At 41.4% G+C, this 17933-nt stretch overlaps 1 protein-coding gene across 4 annotated transcripts; it reads right to left on the bottom strand.

Annotated features, from left to right (window-relative positions):
* Positions 1 to 292: 292 nt before the first annotated feature.
* Positions 293 to 12998, bottom strand: LOC133138178 (uncharacterized). 4 transcript variants are annotated; one of them, XM_061256706.1, is made up of 8 exons: positions 12648 to 12998; positions 10709 to 10819; positions 8876 to 8938; positions 8387 to 8557; positions 4653 to 4839; positions 3250 to 3398; positions 1856 to 1912; positions 293 to 1377 (listed from the first exon to the last, which is right to left on the bottom strand). In XM_061256706.1, exons 1-8 carry the CDS (start codon positions 12681 to 12683, stop codon positions 1372 to 1374), a joined length of 780 nt encoding a protein of 259 aa, XP_061112690.1. In that variant the 5' UTR covers positions 12684 to 12998; the 3' UTR covers positions 293 to 1371. The 4 variants fall into 4 exon arrangements, with proteins under 4 accessions (XP_061112690.1, XP_061112691.1, XP_061112693.1 ...); XM_061256707.1 differs by having other exon boundaries at positions 3250 to 3395; XM_061256709.1 differs by having other exon boundaries at positions 10709 to 10751.
* Positions 12999 to 17933: the final 4935 nt, after the last annotated feature.

Here is a 17933-nt window from a genome sequence, read left to right as displayed (position 1 = left end):
AGCAAAGGCTTGTATGCTGTAAATACATTCTGTAAATCCCAACACATTTAATGCAGTCACTTCCAATTAATAAACCATGGTCTTGATTCAATTGCTATTTGCTTGCATGAACTCCTTGTTAAGTAAATTCATATTGCAGTCCCATTCCGATTGCATAATGAGCTGTAGCCTTCATAAATAAGACCTTAATTTCAGGCAGACTGCGACCGCACAACATACCCTCGTCATTTTGCGCTGCGAGCTGCATGTGTATAAATCTGACCCACAGAAAAATGACACACATCCATATAAATAATATTTATTATTTTATTTTATTATGGACATGATTCAACAAAAATGTTTTGACATAATGTAGTTATACAGTAGTTATCCACTGAATCACATACCTTTAAACCCTACTTGTTGCTTGGCCAGTTAACATAATGCTTCAAACATCACTACGGACTGAAAAAAAACATTTCCTTACAACTGGAGGTACAACCACTTCAGTCCAAGTACTGCGTCCTTAAGCACATTATGCAGACACAGAACTGAAATGAGGTTAAGATAAAATATGCACATCCTTAAATAACTTGTACATGTATGTGCTCCAAAAATTAGTCAAAGAAACTATAACTAATAAAAATACCAGTACAAAACTTGCATGTTTGGTTAAAATAATTTACACTGATTACTGGTTTAAAATACACAGAATCTTTTACATTTAGAAGATCTTCAGTAATTAAGCCCTCTGTATAAATTGATCATACTGTAACACATAATTGGGTGATAGTGATCTGCTAAGCAAACAAAATAAAATAAATAATAATAATATTGAATTGCTCCTTTCAATGGTATCTAAGACAACTACAGGTGACTAGTTGTAACAGTGACATTCATATCCTCCCATTGGCATTTCCTCTTGGCAATATGTCATAAGACAGTCACTGACCTGCAGCTAAAATGTATTCTCATTTACAGTGAGGGACTGAGAGGGATATTAAAGAAGGGCTTCTGCTTTTGTGATGTACAGAGCGTCTGGTTTAGTTGTGTGATAATTCAGGGGCAAATCCAAATTGAGGATAAAAGGATAAAAGGGAGAAAATACTTTTCAAAGAGTTGCATGCATTCACAATGGAGCAGTAGCAGTGCTACCCATTGTTTACCCATTGGGTAATGGATACTGAAATTATCTTGGAAATGCTGTCATCTTCTTCATAGACATTGTTCCAAACTAATGTCTGTGTGCGTGCGCAAGTGTGCTTGCATTTATAAGTGTTTATTACTTGTGTCGACAATACTGCATATAGACATGTTCTTTTAGAAATTATTATAGTTTATTATAAATGTTGAAACTTTAATTTTACAGATGTTGCGTACTGTATGATGATTTCAGACCTTCAAAAAATAGAGAAATAGATTAAAAGTTAATGTATTTTGTAAAGCTGCAAATAATAGCTTTGAATGAAATGGCTGTGGCCCCCCAACCCCCCCCCCCTCCCCACCCCACTGCCCATCACCCGTCCCCCCAGTACTTCCCTGAACCCCCAATAAACCTGTCCCTGCCCCACTGCCCACCGCTCCTCCTCCCAGTATACCCCTGAACCCCCAACCCCCTGTCCCTGCCCCACTGCCCATCGCCCATCCTCCTAGTACACCCCTGAACCCCCAACCCCCTGTCCCTGCCCTACTGCCCACCGCCCATCCTCCTAGTACACCCCTGAACCCTCAATCACCCCGTCCCTGCCCCACTGCCCACCACCCATCCTCCTAGTACACCCCTGAACCCTCAATCACCCCGTCCCTGCCCCACTGCCCACCGCCCATCCTCCTAGTACACCCCTGAACCCCCCTACGATTCAAGAAAGTCTCTCACCTGGCTGTCACTGATGGACAGTTCTGCAGCTCCAGGCCTGTGCTGCATGAAGCCAATCTGCATATGAACAATATTAAATGGGCTACATTTAAAAATGGTTACATGTTAAAAAATATGAAATATGTATTTGAGATGTTCAGTGCTATACAATTTAGTCACTATACAATTTAGACATGTGATATGTGTCTAAATCACATCATATGATGAAAAACAGGTGTGAATAACACATTTGTGACAAAAGATTTCATAGGTAAGATATTCTATGTTTGTATAGCCTCAGTTTAACTTCAGTTGCTAGGATCAACGGAAATTTAAGGAATCTTACATTTCAAAACGAAGCCTTTTAAGTGGAACTCCTCTTGCCATGTTCACTTGCGGTTGTTATAGACTATAAATTATTGAGTGTTGTCATTTAAGTGAAATACCTAAAATAATAGGGTACAGCTCCTTAGCTTAAGAAGCAAAAAGCCCTCCATCATTTATTGCAGCTGTGAGTCCCATGAGCGATGAGAGAGCTGCAGTTGGGTTCTGCCTCCCCGGTTCTGTCCATAAATGGACATCAGTGGTAACACTGTTACATTTGAATTTGAATTTGAATTTATTTGTTTATAATGTCGTGGACAGTCCCCATTAATTAACTGTAAACAGTAAATGGAGCAGCTTTAGCCTACATGACTAATTTCCAGCTGTAGTCCCCGGCCAGTTGACAGTAGGCTCCCTAAAATAGTAATGGCATTCACTCACGTAGTTGTTCACTAATTAACTACTGAGAAGATAATCTGTTCAGTTTTGTTAATGTATTTTTACAGCATTGATTCATGTTAACAACTGCATTAGTTAATGCTGATTCATAATGGAATGGAAAAAACTGTTAATGTATTTGTTAATGGTTAACTAATTATAAGTGTATTCTATGGTTTATTCATATAAATATCCATGTAATTAATACAGTAGTAGTTAACAAATACATTTACAAATGAAAAGATAATGAATGTATTTCTGTATAACTGATGCTGATTATGTAACCTTATTGTAAAGTGTGACCATATGATTTATTAATCTACTGTATAAAACATCATATGACATCATACTCAAACTATCGTGATTACTAAAATATCCACAAAACCATCCAAGAATTTTCTGTATATCATTATTTATCCATAGTTCTATGTAACCATATTCACATATTGGAATAAATATGTGCATTGGTCTTTGTGCCCCATATATATATTTTTATAAATCACACAGTCGGAATAAAAAAATAAAACAATAATAATAATAATAATAATAATAATAATAATAATAATAATAATGTTTTTTAAAACATTTAATACACATTAATATTATTGTTGTTGTTGTTGTTATGGTGTTTCAGGGAGACAGTATCTCTGTACCTTCAGTCTTATGAGACAATAGACGGCAGACATGAACAGTAGTCCCCCACACACTGGTGCCAGTACATAGGCAAGCATGTTTGAGTCATGTGACTCATCAGGATCCTTGCTCTGGAAATGTGTCCTTTCGTCTTGTCCCAGTGGATCTGCTGGAGAGAGAAAGAGGGCTTTGTGAGGTGACTGTTTCAGCAGTGCCGAAGCCGTGTACTTTCTGTGCAGATTAGAATTGAAATGAGATTGTAAGAGCAGCATTGTTAGATGCTACCAAACTCATTACTTTGCCTGTTATCTAACAAGCATCCGCAGAGGGGCTTCCCCAAACAGTTGATCTTGCCAGTGGGTCAGGGTGCTTCTTAAAAACAAAAACCAGAAAAATAAAAACAAAGATGGAATCCTGGAGTCCACAAATGTATTTCTCATGTGGGGCTCATAGTCTGTGATTCTGGGGAGGACATCCTTCATCCAGAGCTTCGTGGTAACTTTGGGAAAGGGCCTTGTGCTTCGGGACAGGCGAGGGGGGTGCGTGAGCCGCTGGTAAGGGCAGACCATGCAACCGCCAAAAGCCATCACCCAGCCAAGTCTTTGGAACATGAGCTGCAGTCTCGGGGCTGCCAGTTTGATCATCTCCTTGCCAGGTCTTTTCTGAGCAGCTAAAGTGGTCCAAGACGGCAGCGAGGACAGCATTCTTTCTGGTTATCAGCATGGAAATGGTGGGTGGTAGCTGAGAGGCAGAAGTAGGCCCTCTCTGGGGATGAGCTGGGTTGGGCAACAGATCCACTTGTGATCTATCATGTGTGGGTTCCACTGATCACTTGGCTAGCAGGACCTTGGCACTAGCCCATGGCCTCCTGGGGGTCCCTTCCACCTGAAATCCCTGCTGCAGGACAGGTGAGGAGAGGGTAGCGACCCATGGTCCAAAGGACGCATGGCTTACAGAAAAATCAGTCACAAATCTGGGTGTTCCACTAGTAGCTTGGGCAGGATCCCTGGAAATACTCAATGCTGCACTCACAGAATGCTCCCTCAAATCAGTGAGGGGACTCTGAGGCTTCAGAAAAGACTGAGCTTGTGACGGGTCTCCGGTGCTGTGGGAAACACCACCATTTTAACGGAGGATGCAGAACTAAGCCCAGTTGAATTCTGAGTGGCAACAGCTCTGAAGAACGATGACTTGCAAACCTGCAACCGCTGGGTTTTTAATCATTATTTATTAACCTTTATTTATACAGGGTAGGTTGACTAAGCACACATACAATTTTGCAGCAACACACTGTTAATGCCCCCCAAGTAGCGTAATCTGTATGTTTTTGTGTTATGCTACATTGCATGCTTTCTCTTCCCCTTCCATGCAAAAACGCCAGATTTTACATTTATGTACACTTTTATTTTTCGTTCAGTCATACCTGTGGTGTGGGTAAGGGCTGTGGTGAATTGGGGTTCATCCTCAGCATACTCATCAGCACAGCTCCAGTCCATTGGTCTGTTTCTAGAGGACATTAGCTCCAGGTACAGTGAGAAGACCTTCAGCACCCTGTCCAGTGCTTCTCTGGGTGAACCTCTGTGGGTTTTGGAAAACTTTACTGGATCATCCTGGAAAATAGACATTGACACATCACCACAGTATATGTAGGTATGTGATCACCAGAAGCACCAAATCCAGGACTTTCATACAGTGGCTTGCAGTAGTATTGAGAAAAATATTGTATGTGTCATGCTCAAGGGAATTTGAACCCTCAGTCCAATAATAAATACAGATATAACTGCTGTGCTGTTATAATAATAATAATAATAATAATAATAATAATAATAATAATAATATAAAAAATATATTGCCATATATTATCCATTCAGTGCTGAGCAAAAGTCTTAGACTCATATAAAAAGTTAACAACTGAACATGTATTGTTACTGCCCTTTGCCTTTAAAACTGCATCAGTCCTCTTAGGTTAAATGTCCTGCAGTTTTATGAGAAAATAGGCTGGTTGTTCCAAGCATATCTTTTTTTATCAGAAAAGTAATACATAATATGTTACTTCATACAATGAAATATAAAAAACTCTAATCTCTATTTTTTGAAAAATTCTCTCTCAGATTTGCGCTTTTCTTATGAAACACTGAAACAATAGGCTGTTGAAGCTGAAGTATATGATATGTTTCTCATGAACGTTTATGAGGAGCTTTGAGGGATTTTCACAAACCATATGTATTTGATTGGCTGTCCTTTTTCCAGTGTAGGAAAAAGCTTAATTCATAATGTACTAAAGGCTTCCTGTGTATCTGAGGTACCTGACTCCCGAATTGCAATGACATGTTCAACAAGCAAGATTAAAATAATCAGCAGCATATAACCATAACAAAATGGCCACCTTTGAACAACTCATTTGCTCATTTATCAGGCCAGTTGTAAACCAGTCATAAGTGGAAATGCGCTGGTCAGCTTGCTGACTTCCCCCTCCTGGAACATTGTTAGCCACCACCATTGGCACACATGCCTGTGGGGGAGGGCTAGAGAAGGATTCTTAGAGGCGCCTTCTTGGGCCCTGGGGGCCCCCTTTTCTCACATTCCTGACAGGTTAGAGAACAGGAATATTGGAGATGGTATAAAGATGTTTCATGAAAATCCCAGGTCAGAATATAGTGATGTTTGGTGTTATTCTGATTGGTTCAGTGCGACGGTCTAGTTTTTGTAACAGTCTACCTCTGATATCATAACCATTCAGGAGCCGAGGGGAAACTGGGCAAAAGCTGTCTCTGTAGAAGCCATGTGTTTTAGCCCCCTGCCTGGTGGGCCTGGCTGTAAATTATAGATGGGTGACTCACTTTTAGGGTCAAGAACTAAGGCCTGGATTTCAGAGATAAGGAGAAGAAACCAAGCAATCTGGGGTTGTGTCTCCTTTCCTTTCATTCACCCAAATCAGGTTTATCCAAAAGGTATATTACCATGAGAGGCACAAATACATATTTACAGCATAATCCAGTTATCATGAAAACTCCCAACTACAGCATTCATAGATATGATGGGGCGGCCTGTAGTGTAGTGTTTAAGGTCAGGAAGGGCTGCCATTTGTGAGGGGCCTGAGAGCTGGGGTTTCAATGTTGTTTAAACTAGCTTTGGGCAGTTTTGGGCAAAGATAAGAGAAAGATGTATGAGTGGTCCAAGGGCAGTTGGGTCATGGGAAAAGAATCCTCCAGAACATTGGTGACCTGCCTGTGACCCCATACCTGATCACTTCCAAGGGGGAAGGCTCCGGACAATGCCACAGTGCCCTCATTTGGGCACTGCTGCCATTACACCGGTGACTGTTCTCCTCGATTAAATATTCAAAACTGCTATTAAGATAGTAAATAGACCCGGTAAAACCTTGAAAACATTGCCCATGTGATCCTTGTATTACTGCATTAAGTCTTATGTAATGGCAACAGGGATTGCATGTAAATTTTCGCAAATTTTCATGATAACTGCAACATAATAAAACATAAGGGTAATCTGTTTGGTATGGATGTGATCTGGTAAAATCAAAGAATCGGATGAGATACATTTCATACCAAATGGAGTTTAATAAACCATAGTTTCAGTAACTCAAGGGAAAACCTACACGTCCTCTCCTGGTAATCATCTCATTTAACCTACTTAACAACCCACAAGGGTGGGGGTCTAAATTCCAGATTTGACCACCCCTCCAGGTTGATTTATGGCACTGCCGCCTGGTTTCAAACGTATGATTTGGCATAAAAGCAAGGGAGACAGACCAATCTGGGAAGATCGTATTCGACTTCCCACACAGCACATTGTATGTATATGTAAGTATCGGGAAGATCGCATTCGACTTCCCACACAACATGTCTTGGGTATGTAGGTATGTATGTATGTATGTATGTATGTATGTATGTGTAGCAGCGGAAGATCGTATTCGACCTGCCACACCTTTTCAGCCTAAATTACAACTGAATACTCAGGGGGAAATGGTGGCTAAAGACCGACCGATCGGCGGCGCGGTGCATCTGTGGTAGTTCTAAGCTGTGAGGCCAGCAAGTTTCTGTCCGTTAAAGGGTCGGGGGAAGCACGGCTCTTGTAATCTGGTGCGAAGGGAACCCATGGGCGTTATGGCGCTGGTTCCTGCCAAATTAGCTCAAAGGAGCCCAGACAATGCTACGCCAACCTGGGCTTGCAACTATCATGGCAGGTTTGCATGTATTGTGTTGACTGGACCCTCAGCCTCTGAGTTCTCCACCGAACTGAGATTTCAGCAGTAATGCTAATCCCGGGAGCATATATTGAGTAATGGTGGCGCAGGTACGAGTCGAGTGTAATCACTCTCGAGGTCCGCGTAAGTTACGAACCCAAATTTCTAAATTATATTTTAAATGGAGTCAGATAAACAAGTAAAACTATAGTAACCACTAAGCGTACAATACGGCCCCGTTTGAGAACGGAGAATATTAAGAATTGTACTGATCCGTTTCTGGCCAGCTGTAAGCGGGATATGGGGCAGGTCAATCCATATCCGACCCATGGCAACGGACCCAGTATATTCTTAAACATAATTGTGCTCTGTTCTTGGACGGGGGATGATAATTAACCATACTAATGTTCTCCCAGTAACGCCAGAAGGACAAGCACGCAAAACCCCCTTCGGCCCCCGCTAAATTCCGTCATTGGGTTAGCGTGGGGTTTTACACAGTCAAAATGAGACAGATATACAAAGACATTACATATTTTATTTGCACAGCTGCTCAATAGAATCCATTCAACAAACTTAAACACTGAATGCTTTTCTAAGTAGTGGAAAATTTGATACAAACAACACTACGACTTGCATTTGATCCCCACAACACTCTGCCTACTGTAACATTCTGTAAAAGTAAATCCACATGTGGAATTTAAGACGTGAATTTGAAATCTTGTTAATTGATGATGCCATTCAAAATTTTAATTAGGGGTATCATGCAAACAGTAGCAGTACGCATACATTTGGACATATAGACAAGCAATTTGGGTTAAAAACCTTGTTCAGGGGTACAACAGCAATGCCCTGCTTAAAAATTGAACCTCCAAGCATAGAAAAAACCAAAACAATTCCCAAAGCATGATATTACGCTGCTGCTTATCCCTGGAAGTAAACAAGAGAGCACTCACCTCAATCTCCTCGTTGATCAGGAGGATGCACTTTTGTGAGTACATGCTGTGAATCAGGGCTCTCGTTGCCTCTACATAGCGTCCATTGTCTGAGCTCCTGGAGAATCTGAAGTGAGTGTCAATGAGCTCCAGAATTTGTGGAAACGCAGCTTTGATGTAACATGCGTCACTCTGTGAAGTTAAGAAACAAAATTAATGTTGTCTTCTCCTTCATACTTTTTGTACATTGCATTATATTGAATTACATTCACTTAGCAAAGCGGCTTACAAAAGTGGAGAATGTCTGTGAGTACAAAACAACAATATCACAAATAAGGCACAGACAGGCCATGTATTTTAACTAAGTTAGCAGAACAAATCAACAATTATTATTGGATACAAAAATAATCAGCATTACACAAAATAAATAATATTTTTGAAAATATTTTCCCTGCGACATTTTTTTTGTACAGATACAAATTTAGTGATTGTGATAAGAAAAATGCATACCAGATTCCCCCGCTCAGTAAAATTATATGTTATTGAGCATCCATTTTTCAACTGGTTATCAATCTGTTAAAAAAAGAGGAAACATTTCAGCATTCCAGATCATTCCAAAGATCAGATCAAAATGCAGACCATAGGCATGTCAAAACCCATCAACCGTTGAAAGGACAGCGTGCCCTCAAACCAAAACCGAAACTGCATCAATTAGTGTCTCGCAACGCCAGTGTATTTGCTCAGCTGAAGAAGAAAAGCTTTGTACACTGTGAATGCACAAAGCACAACTGAGCACAGAGGCTTACCATAAATCAGCCCTCAGCGGGTAAAAACACCCTGACATGAGAAAGTTTGCCTCTTGTTGTTTACATCCACATTCTGTCAATCTTTACCCTGGGATTCCACTGCATACAATGCACAATGGTCTTTGTAAACAGGCATTTCTTCACACGATATTTAATACATTAACATTATCATTTGGCATTTGGTGTCCTGGAGGACAATGAGGAAAAAATAATTGCAGCATTCAAGAGCCACATCACAGCAAATCCACCTACTCATTTTGTATATCGCAATAGCTCAAAATCCTTTCCCCCAGTGGTTCACAAACTCCTGGCCTGGGGCCTCCTGTGTATGCTGGTATTGATTCCAACCACAATTGCAGTCCCAGAAAAAGTTTTTATTAATTATGTCATGCTGTTGATATTTTGAGGGATTATTAACCCTCGTAAAGGCCTCATGTTGTGGAAAATGAGTTGAAGGAGTTGAACACTGTACAATTATGAAAACGCACAGTTCCCAAACAAATCCACACAATCTGTGGACTAAAAGGCCCGCCTTGTAGCCGGAACAAATCCAAGCACTCAGCACAGACGGTGTTCAATTTGCTGGAGATAGCCAATCAGAACAGAGGTTCGTTGACGTCTATGAGCCTTAAAGACATAGTGTGTGTTACGAGTATGCAGTTTTGAACACAGCCACAGTCACTAAAACAGCCTGTTATTGACAAAGTTAATGAGAGGTGCTGGAGAAGACTGGATATAGATAGTTTTTGGTTTTAAACCAAACAAACACCTTCATCCAAACCTCAAATAAATACTGGAAAATACACAATATGGGACCTTTAAGCCAGAAATAGCTATATGCATGCCATGAAGAACTAAATTCCTATAACACAATGTATGACTAAAAATGTGTAATATGACTTTGGAAAAGCCTCGGCTAACTAGCTCTTTTGTGGCATGAAGTAAGCAGAGTTGAATGCTGCAGCATGCCAGAGAGCTAGTAAACTGATAACTGAGAGATAACTTATTGCTGGTGTTAGCTTTACTGTATTAAGGTAGTCAAGTCTGCCCTTGAGGTACAGTTTTCATGATTTAATGTATTTGTTAACTACTAGCTGTATATTTATACGTTAACATTTTTTTAAATTGGCATTAGCCCTAGCTAATATAATTGCTAGCATAAATTAATGATGTACAATTACATAAACAAAACTGCACAGATTAAATTCTCAGTATTTATTATTAGTTCATGCCAATTCATGTAACCTTATTGTGATGTCTTACTATACAAACTGAGTATGTAATAATTTATTTCAGCATGTCATAAAAATCTCAAAGTAATTTCATAACAAGGAATGCTATGAGGTGGGAATAGGTGGATGAATCATTAATTCCAAGTTCCAATTTGAAGCGGTGGGCCATTTTTGTTTATATTTGGGTCAAAATGTTTACATTTTTCTGGTGGTATGTACCTACTGTATTCTGTAGCTGGAGCAGAGCTGTGGAGTACAGCATTACCTCCAGCCTACATCAATGCCTTTCTCCTCAGAAGTCTTACCAGATGGCTGAGCGTGGCCAGGTGATCTCTCCTCATGGAGTACCTGCAGGGACCAGGCACATCAGCCACAGTCAGACGGAGACAGAGGAGAACTAAATACAGCCCCTTAACCTACAAATAAAACACAACATAAGCACAGCGTGTCATTCAAACCAGGGACGACTGGGCAGAAGGCAATTAAAAGTAGCAAACATAATCGTGAACAAAAATGAACATCGCAAAGTGAAAAAGAAAAAACTCAAAGGGGCTTTTTCAAGGTACTTATCCTACTCTTAAAGAAATGATCATACTCTAATAACAAAAGAAAATTACAAATGAGGATAAAAATATATATAAGGGGATAGATTTAAAAAGAACATAAAGGAGGGAGGGAATTGACTGAAGTAGGTAAGATGATCTATTATTGTATTGATGAATTATTGTAACAAGAAAAGGATTTTGATCATTTCCATCCATCCATTATCTGAACCCGCTTATCCTGATCAGGGTCACAGGGGGGCTGGATCCTATCCCAGCATACATTGGGCGAAAGGCAGGAATACACCCTGGACAGGTCGCCAAGTCCATCGCAGGGCACACACACCATTCACTCACACACTCATACGTACGGGCGATTAGACTCTCCAATCGGCCTGACCTGCATGTCTTTGGACTGTGGGAGGAAACCCACGCAGACACAGGGAGAACATGCAAACACCACACAGAGAGGCCCCGGCCGACGGGGATTCGAACCCAGGACCTCCTTGCTGTGCGGTGGCAGTGCTACCCACTGCACCATCCGTGCCGCCGATTTTGATCATTTGATTAGTTAATATATTTTTATGTCACTTTATGTAATCGTTTGTAATATCACACAATAAAATGTGAATGTAAGATGTATTCTCCATGGCATGCATAGATATTTCTGGCATAATGTGGCTTAAGAGGGTAAATAATACCTCCAAACATGAAAACTTTAATCAGAATTAACAAATTGTAATATTTAAAAAGGGTCCCGAGGCCCATGTTTGAGTGGCATCATAGCAAGACAAAGTGAATGCATATCATATAAGTGAAAAGAATATGAGCTCAAAACCAGTATCATTTCCCAGTATCAGATGACATTTCAGACAATCCCATTAATTCCCAGAAGAGAGGGTAACACAATGTCAATCATCTTGTGAGCTAACAACTAAAACTGTTAGATTTTCTTCTTCCATGATTGTGTGTTGATGCTGTTCTTCAACAAATTAAACATGTGAAATTACTTCACTGACAGAAATCTTCCATTCCAGCCACTGTGATTATGTACACATGCGCGCGCTCACACACACACACACACACACACACACACACACACACACATATACATATACATATACATATACATATATATAATTACTTGCAGTCTTAAAGCCAAAATTGAGCAAAGATTTATTTTCATTTACTGTAGCTTATCTATTGACTAGTCAATCAATCAAGACTGAACCTTGATGAAGTCTTGCCCAGTTTTTTTGTGTTCATGTTATTGATAAGCCCTTATTCCATTTTTTCCTGTGTCAGCACAAATAATCTGGGTAAAACCTTGCAATTTTCTTTTTGCACCACCCACCCTACAGAAAGATGCAGATACACATGCACACAGACACAAAACCTACCTCAGATTTCAAAATGAAGGATTATATAAAAAATAAAGAGGGGTGACATGTTCCTATTTTGACTTGACTGGCTTTTGATTACACTTAAAATACACAACTTCAGCTTTGTAAAGCCTTCGTAAAACATGCATAACACCTTTACCTGTATTGTTTCATTCTAAAGCATTGTAAGGCATTAATGAGCAGGTTTTTTATGTCTGATGCAGAGGTAGGTAATCCAGACACACAAATACGAACTCTTAACATCAACATAAAAATAGTGCTTAACAACAAACATTTAATTAAAAAAAAGATGTTCCTACCTTGCACAGAATGTTGGCTGATTTGAGTGTTGTCATCTGGCTCACCTATTTGAATAGAACAGAGCAGTGTCTCCTTTGAAATTCATTGGAGCAGGTGTCCCTCTGTAGGTGTATTTAGATGATAAAATGTTTTTTTAGTATTTGTTTTGTTGTTGTTGTTTCCATGTTTAAGTCATTTTCGGTCAAGCAACTCGCCATCTACTGAATAAATCTGGCAATTTCAACTCTCGCCCCCCCCCCCTAAAAAGAAAGATCTTGAAGTCGACACCCTACCCCCTCATGAGGTTCCCCTACATTTGGGGATAATATCAGCAATCTGCTCGATTTTCCTTGGGACTGAGAGAGGAGGAGAGTGAGAGAGACTGGCTGCCTGCGCTGGTGCTCTGTGTTTATAAGACCTCCTCTCTCCCATGTGGTTTATAGGAAACATGGCCTCACAGCTTTGGCTAGAATTCAGCAGCTGCGTGTGCACTTGACATTGGTCAGGCAGAAGGGATGACCTCTGCAGGCTGGACATAGTAGTGCCACAATCCACTCATCCACTGATAAGCGAGTCTGGCTTTTCCTGTCAGTTTGGGTGAAGCTCAGCTGAAGGGCACGTTAGGGTTAGGGGCCTGTTTTAGCTGATTCTAATTTACAAAATAATAGAACATTTATATTACAAAATATCAGAACACTTCTGTTACAATACAGCATAACACTTGGCACAAAATATTTTGGTTACAAAATAACATAATGCTTCATTTATGTTGCTAAATGTTCACCTATTTCTGTAAGGTATATCTCATACTCTAATTTCATTCTTGTTTTTATAATATTAGCTTTTTTCCTTATTCGCCCCCTGAGATGTTTGTGGTGCCAGCATATCAAAGGGCCCTTCATTATCTTTCTGTCAATAAAACCACATTTTTACAGCAGAGTAGAAGGTAAACTAGAGTTCAAGGAGAGTGTTTATTTCAGAGCCTTTCTCCTGACAGTTCCCCTGGCAGTATCTGAAAGTCAGTCAATCAATCTTACCCATCTTGCAAAAACATCCCCGACTGAAGACACATACAATTCTGCTCCAACAACGCTTCTATGTCTTTGCCTTTCCCGATTTCTGAATGTCTGAAAATCCACTTCAATGTCTAATATGTGTCTAACATCCAGGCCGTACAGTTTGACCAGCCCATGCAGTTTCACCGGGGCCTGGTATCATTCTTTTGCAATGTGTCCTGCTGTGTTTATGAATGTTTTTCTTCATACTGTCCTGTGTTCCCAGCTCTACTGTGACCACACATCTCTGGCAGATAAAATCTGTGGTTGAGTAGCAAGCTTTATTTATTCTTCCAAGCCATCTGATTAGTCATTCAAGTTTTCTGGTACATAGTAAGAAACAATACAGTTTTAATGATTCAACAGACAAAACTTTTTTTGTGTGTGTTAATGTTAATATCATCTGTGTATGTATTAACTTATTGGTTCTTATCTGGCAAAGGAAGCATATTTGAATGGAATTTAACTCAACTCAGAAGAAGAAAGCAAGAGGAAATCGACTGAGTGGGAGGTTAAAAGAAGACATTCAAAGAAGTATGAGCATGAGCACAAGGCAGAAGAGTGAGAGAAAGAGTGAGCGACCATCCCCTGCACTGCGTGGTGAACTCTCCTACACCTCAGAGGGAGGTAATACATGTCTATCTGTTTCATCTTCTACATTTAGCGGAGGAACACAGGATGCCAGACTGATCATCTTAAAGCTGAACTGTTACCCAAAATGTACCATTGCATTATAAAATATATCTTTTTGAATGACCCAGGCATGACTGGGTTTAATAGTAGAATGGGAAGCCTTGGGATCAACATGCCTTTTGCTCTCTCTCTCTTTTGGTATGAACTCTTGTGTATTGGGGTTACAGCAGTTCTAAACCGTACTTCTGAACAGTATTTTAAAAATAAATATATTTTAAAAATAGATTTCTTTAGTCCAAAAGAGCAATCATGTTTGGAAAGAGGAGCATAGAAGCTACTAACTCTATATGCTGCATAAAAATATCCTTGCAAGCCTACCATAAACTTTACCAGTCGTGGTACTCTTGGGTCTTTGCCATCCCAGTCATTTAACACCTTGCATGGTTTCCATTACAGCCCTGAAATGAACCATGTGCAGTTGATAGTCATCACTCATCTGAACCAATGGTAATGTATTACTCTGGACAGCAAGTTTTTTATTTGTTCATGTCAGCGATTGGCAGAACATTGTAGCCTTAGCTCTATCTTCTTTCAGTGGCACTTGATGATGTGCCACAGAAATGTATCTGTGGCTATAAAGACTTGGGTAATGTTTGCAAATGCTTCCGGGGAATAACTACTTGTTACCAATCTGTGATTCCTCCCACACGGGGATATGTATTACCCTGTTGCAGCTGAGCAACGCTGGAAAAAGTAACTGAACAGCTGTCAGACGTTACACACACATATTTGGCATGACTGTGACCAAACTTGAGATACTGGACTATTATCCAAAGCTGTTATCCATATATACAGGGGCTAATCCCTTAACTGCCTGGTACGCGATCACCAAAGTTTTAAAGTGGATGTGAGCCATAACAGGCAGCCAGTGAAGTTCACTGAGCAGGGGGGTGACATGTGAATGCCTGGGAACATTGAGTACCAGACGGGCTGCGGCATTCTGGATCAGTTGTAGGGGTCTGATGGCAGATGCTGGAAGGCCATCCAGCGGAGAATTGCGATAGTCCAGACGGGAAAGGCCATTGCTTGTATGAGGAGCTGAGTGGAGTAGGTGGTGAGGAAGGGTCGGATTCTCAGGATGTTGCACCTGAAGAACCTGCATGTCCGGGTCACCGTAGCGATGTTCTCGGAGAAGGACAGCCTGTTGTCCATCATCACTCTTGCACTAGGGGATGAGGTCACTGTGGTATCCCCTAGTGAGATGGAAAAAATGGAGACGGGAGAGGTTAGAGCAGGGATGAAGATTATTTCCGTCTTACCTGGGTTGAGCTTTAGATGGTGCTTGCCCATCCAGCTCTGGATGTTGGGGTTGACACTTTTCCAGTCCAGGTCACCTGGGAGGACTGGTCAGAGAGATAAGATTTAATCCAGTCTAAGGCTGTGCCAGAGATCCCTGTAGATGCCAGGGAGGATAGGAGGATGGAGTAGTTGGCCGTGTTGAAGGCTGCAGAGAGGTCAAGGAGGATCAGGACAGAGGAGAGGGAGGCTGCTTGTGCAGCCTGAAGCAATTCATTGACGGAGAGGAGTGTGGTCTCCGTCGAGTGGCCAGGTCTGAAACCGGACTGGTGTGGGTCCAGCAGGTAATTCTGTGAGAAGAATGAAGAGAGTTGGTTGGAGGCAGCTAATTAAATGGATTTGGATAGAAAAGGAGATACTGGACAGTTGTTCTGTATGCAGGAGGGGTCCATAGTGGGTTTCTTTAGGAGTGGGGTGATGTAGGCCCTCTTGAAGGATGAGGGAAAGCAGCCAGAGGACAGGGAGGTGACAAACAGGAAGATATCAGGTGTGATTGCCTGAAGGAGGTTTGAGGGGATAAGGTCGAGGGCACAAGTAGTGGGGCTGTGCGAGAGCAGGAGGTGAGACATCTGTAAGGGGAGAGAAAGAGGAGAAATGGGGCAGGCACAGAAAGGGAGGCAGGCACAGAGGTGGTGGTGGTCGCGAAGGTGCTGCGGATTTCTGCGACCTTGTTGTTGAAATTATATATTCATGTGATTATTTATATATACTATTATTGGTTGCTTATGCTGGAGTGATCCAGAGCATACACACTTATTAAAGTATCATAACTTGCTTTGTATTAATGGAAACTATTTTCTGCAAACTGTGTGAGTTGAGATGTCTCTTTTCCTTCTCTGCCCTGGAGACAGGGAACTTAAACAAGATAAGCGAGGGCCCTTCGGAATGTTCCCAAAACATACATTCATGTGGACAGATACCTTAAGGGAAGAGAAAGTTAAGAAACATCTGTTGCAAGGAGAAGAGGGGTGGATTGTCTTTGAATATTGATTATTGGAAATACTAATGAATACTAATGAAGGGGCATACATTTATTGCGCTCTGCGCATACACATATCCAGACAAAGGTCCTGGAACCTTTGTCCTTGTTTTTGCATGTAACCTGGACCCTATGCATAGTAAAGATTGAATTATTTTTACTGTCTTTGTCTCTGAGTGATGTCTTACAGGAATAAATTAAAATTCCCACAACAGACCTTCTCGTCAAAGTACCCTGTGAAGTCATCAGCAGTGAGGGAGGACTGAGATGGTGGGGGAGGTGTGCTGAGGAGAGAGGAGAAAGTGGAGAATAGTTGACAAGGGTTAGAGGTGGAATTAGGATTTTTTGTTTGGTAGTAGTTTCTTTTAGCAGTGGTGATAGCAAAAGGAGAATGCCGCCAGGAGAGACTGGTAGGAAGAGAGGTCCAATGGGTCCTTTGATTTTCCTCCACTTCCTCTCAGCAGCACGTAGGCTGGCCCTAGAGGTATATAGAAGGTCAGAAACCCATGGGCTGGGAGGGGAGGAGCAAGCAGGCCTGGAAACAAGAGGACAGAGAGAGTCAAGTGCTGAGGAGAGAGAGGAAAGCAGGGAAGATGCAGAGTCAGTGGATAGTTTGGAGAAGGATTCAAGAGGAAGGAGAGAAGCAGTGACTCTGTGGGCAAGCGAGGAGGGTGACAGAGAGCAAAGGTTACAGCGGACTGAAACAGTGGGGGTGAGAGGAGGGGAGGGAGGCAGGGGAGCAAAGGGGATGGAGAAGGAAATTAAATGGTGATGTGTAAAGGGGTAACAGTGGGGTTGGAAGAGGAGCAGTTCCTCACAAAGATCAGGTCTAGAAGGTTTCCAGCCTTGTGGGTTGGGGAAGAGTGCTGCAGAGAGAGGTCAAAGGAGTGAAATAGTGGTAAGAAGGCAGCAGACTGGGAGGCTTCCAGGTGGATATTGAAATCTCCCAGGAAGATCAGTGGGGTGCCATCCTCAGGGAATGAGCTGAGTTTCAAGGAAACGTCCCAGGGGAACTGGAGGATGATAAATAACAACAATATAGAGTTTAAATGGGTGAGTGATTGAGACAGAGTGGTATTCAAAGGTGGATAGGGATAGGTCAATGAGAGGAAACAGAGAATTTCCAGCAGGAGGAGATCAACAAGCCAGTGCCACCTCTACGGTGGCCGGGGTGTGTGTGAGAAGGAGAAGGAGGATGAGAGGGTAGCGGGGGAGGCAATGTTATCTGGTGTGATCCAGGTCTCAGTGAGGGTTTGGAACTGTAGGGACAGGCAAGAGGCATA

This window comes from Conger conger, chromosome 10 (genome assembly GCF_963514075.1).
Source record: "Conger conger chromosome 10, fConCon1.1, whole genome shotgun sequence".
Classification (NCBI taxonomy): domain Eukaryota; kingdom Metazoa; phylum Chordata; class Actinopteri; order Anguilliformes; family Congridae; genus Conger; species Conger conger.
Note: the sequence above shows the minus strand (reverse complement) of the source record. Positions and strands in the feature narration are given on the sequence as shown.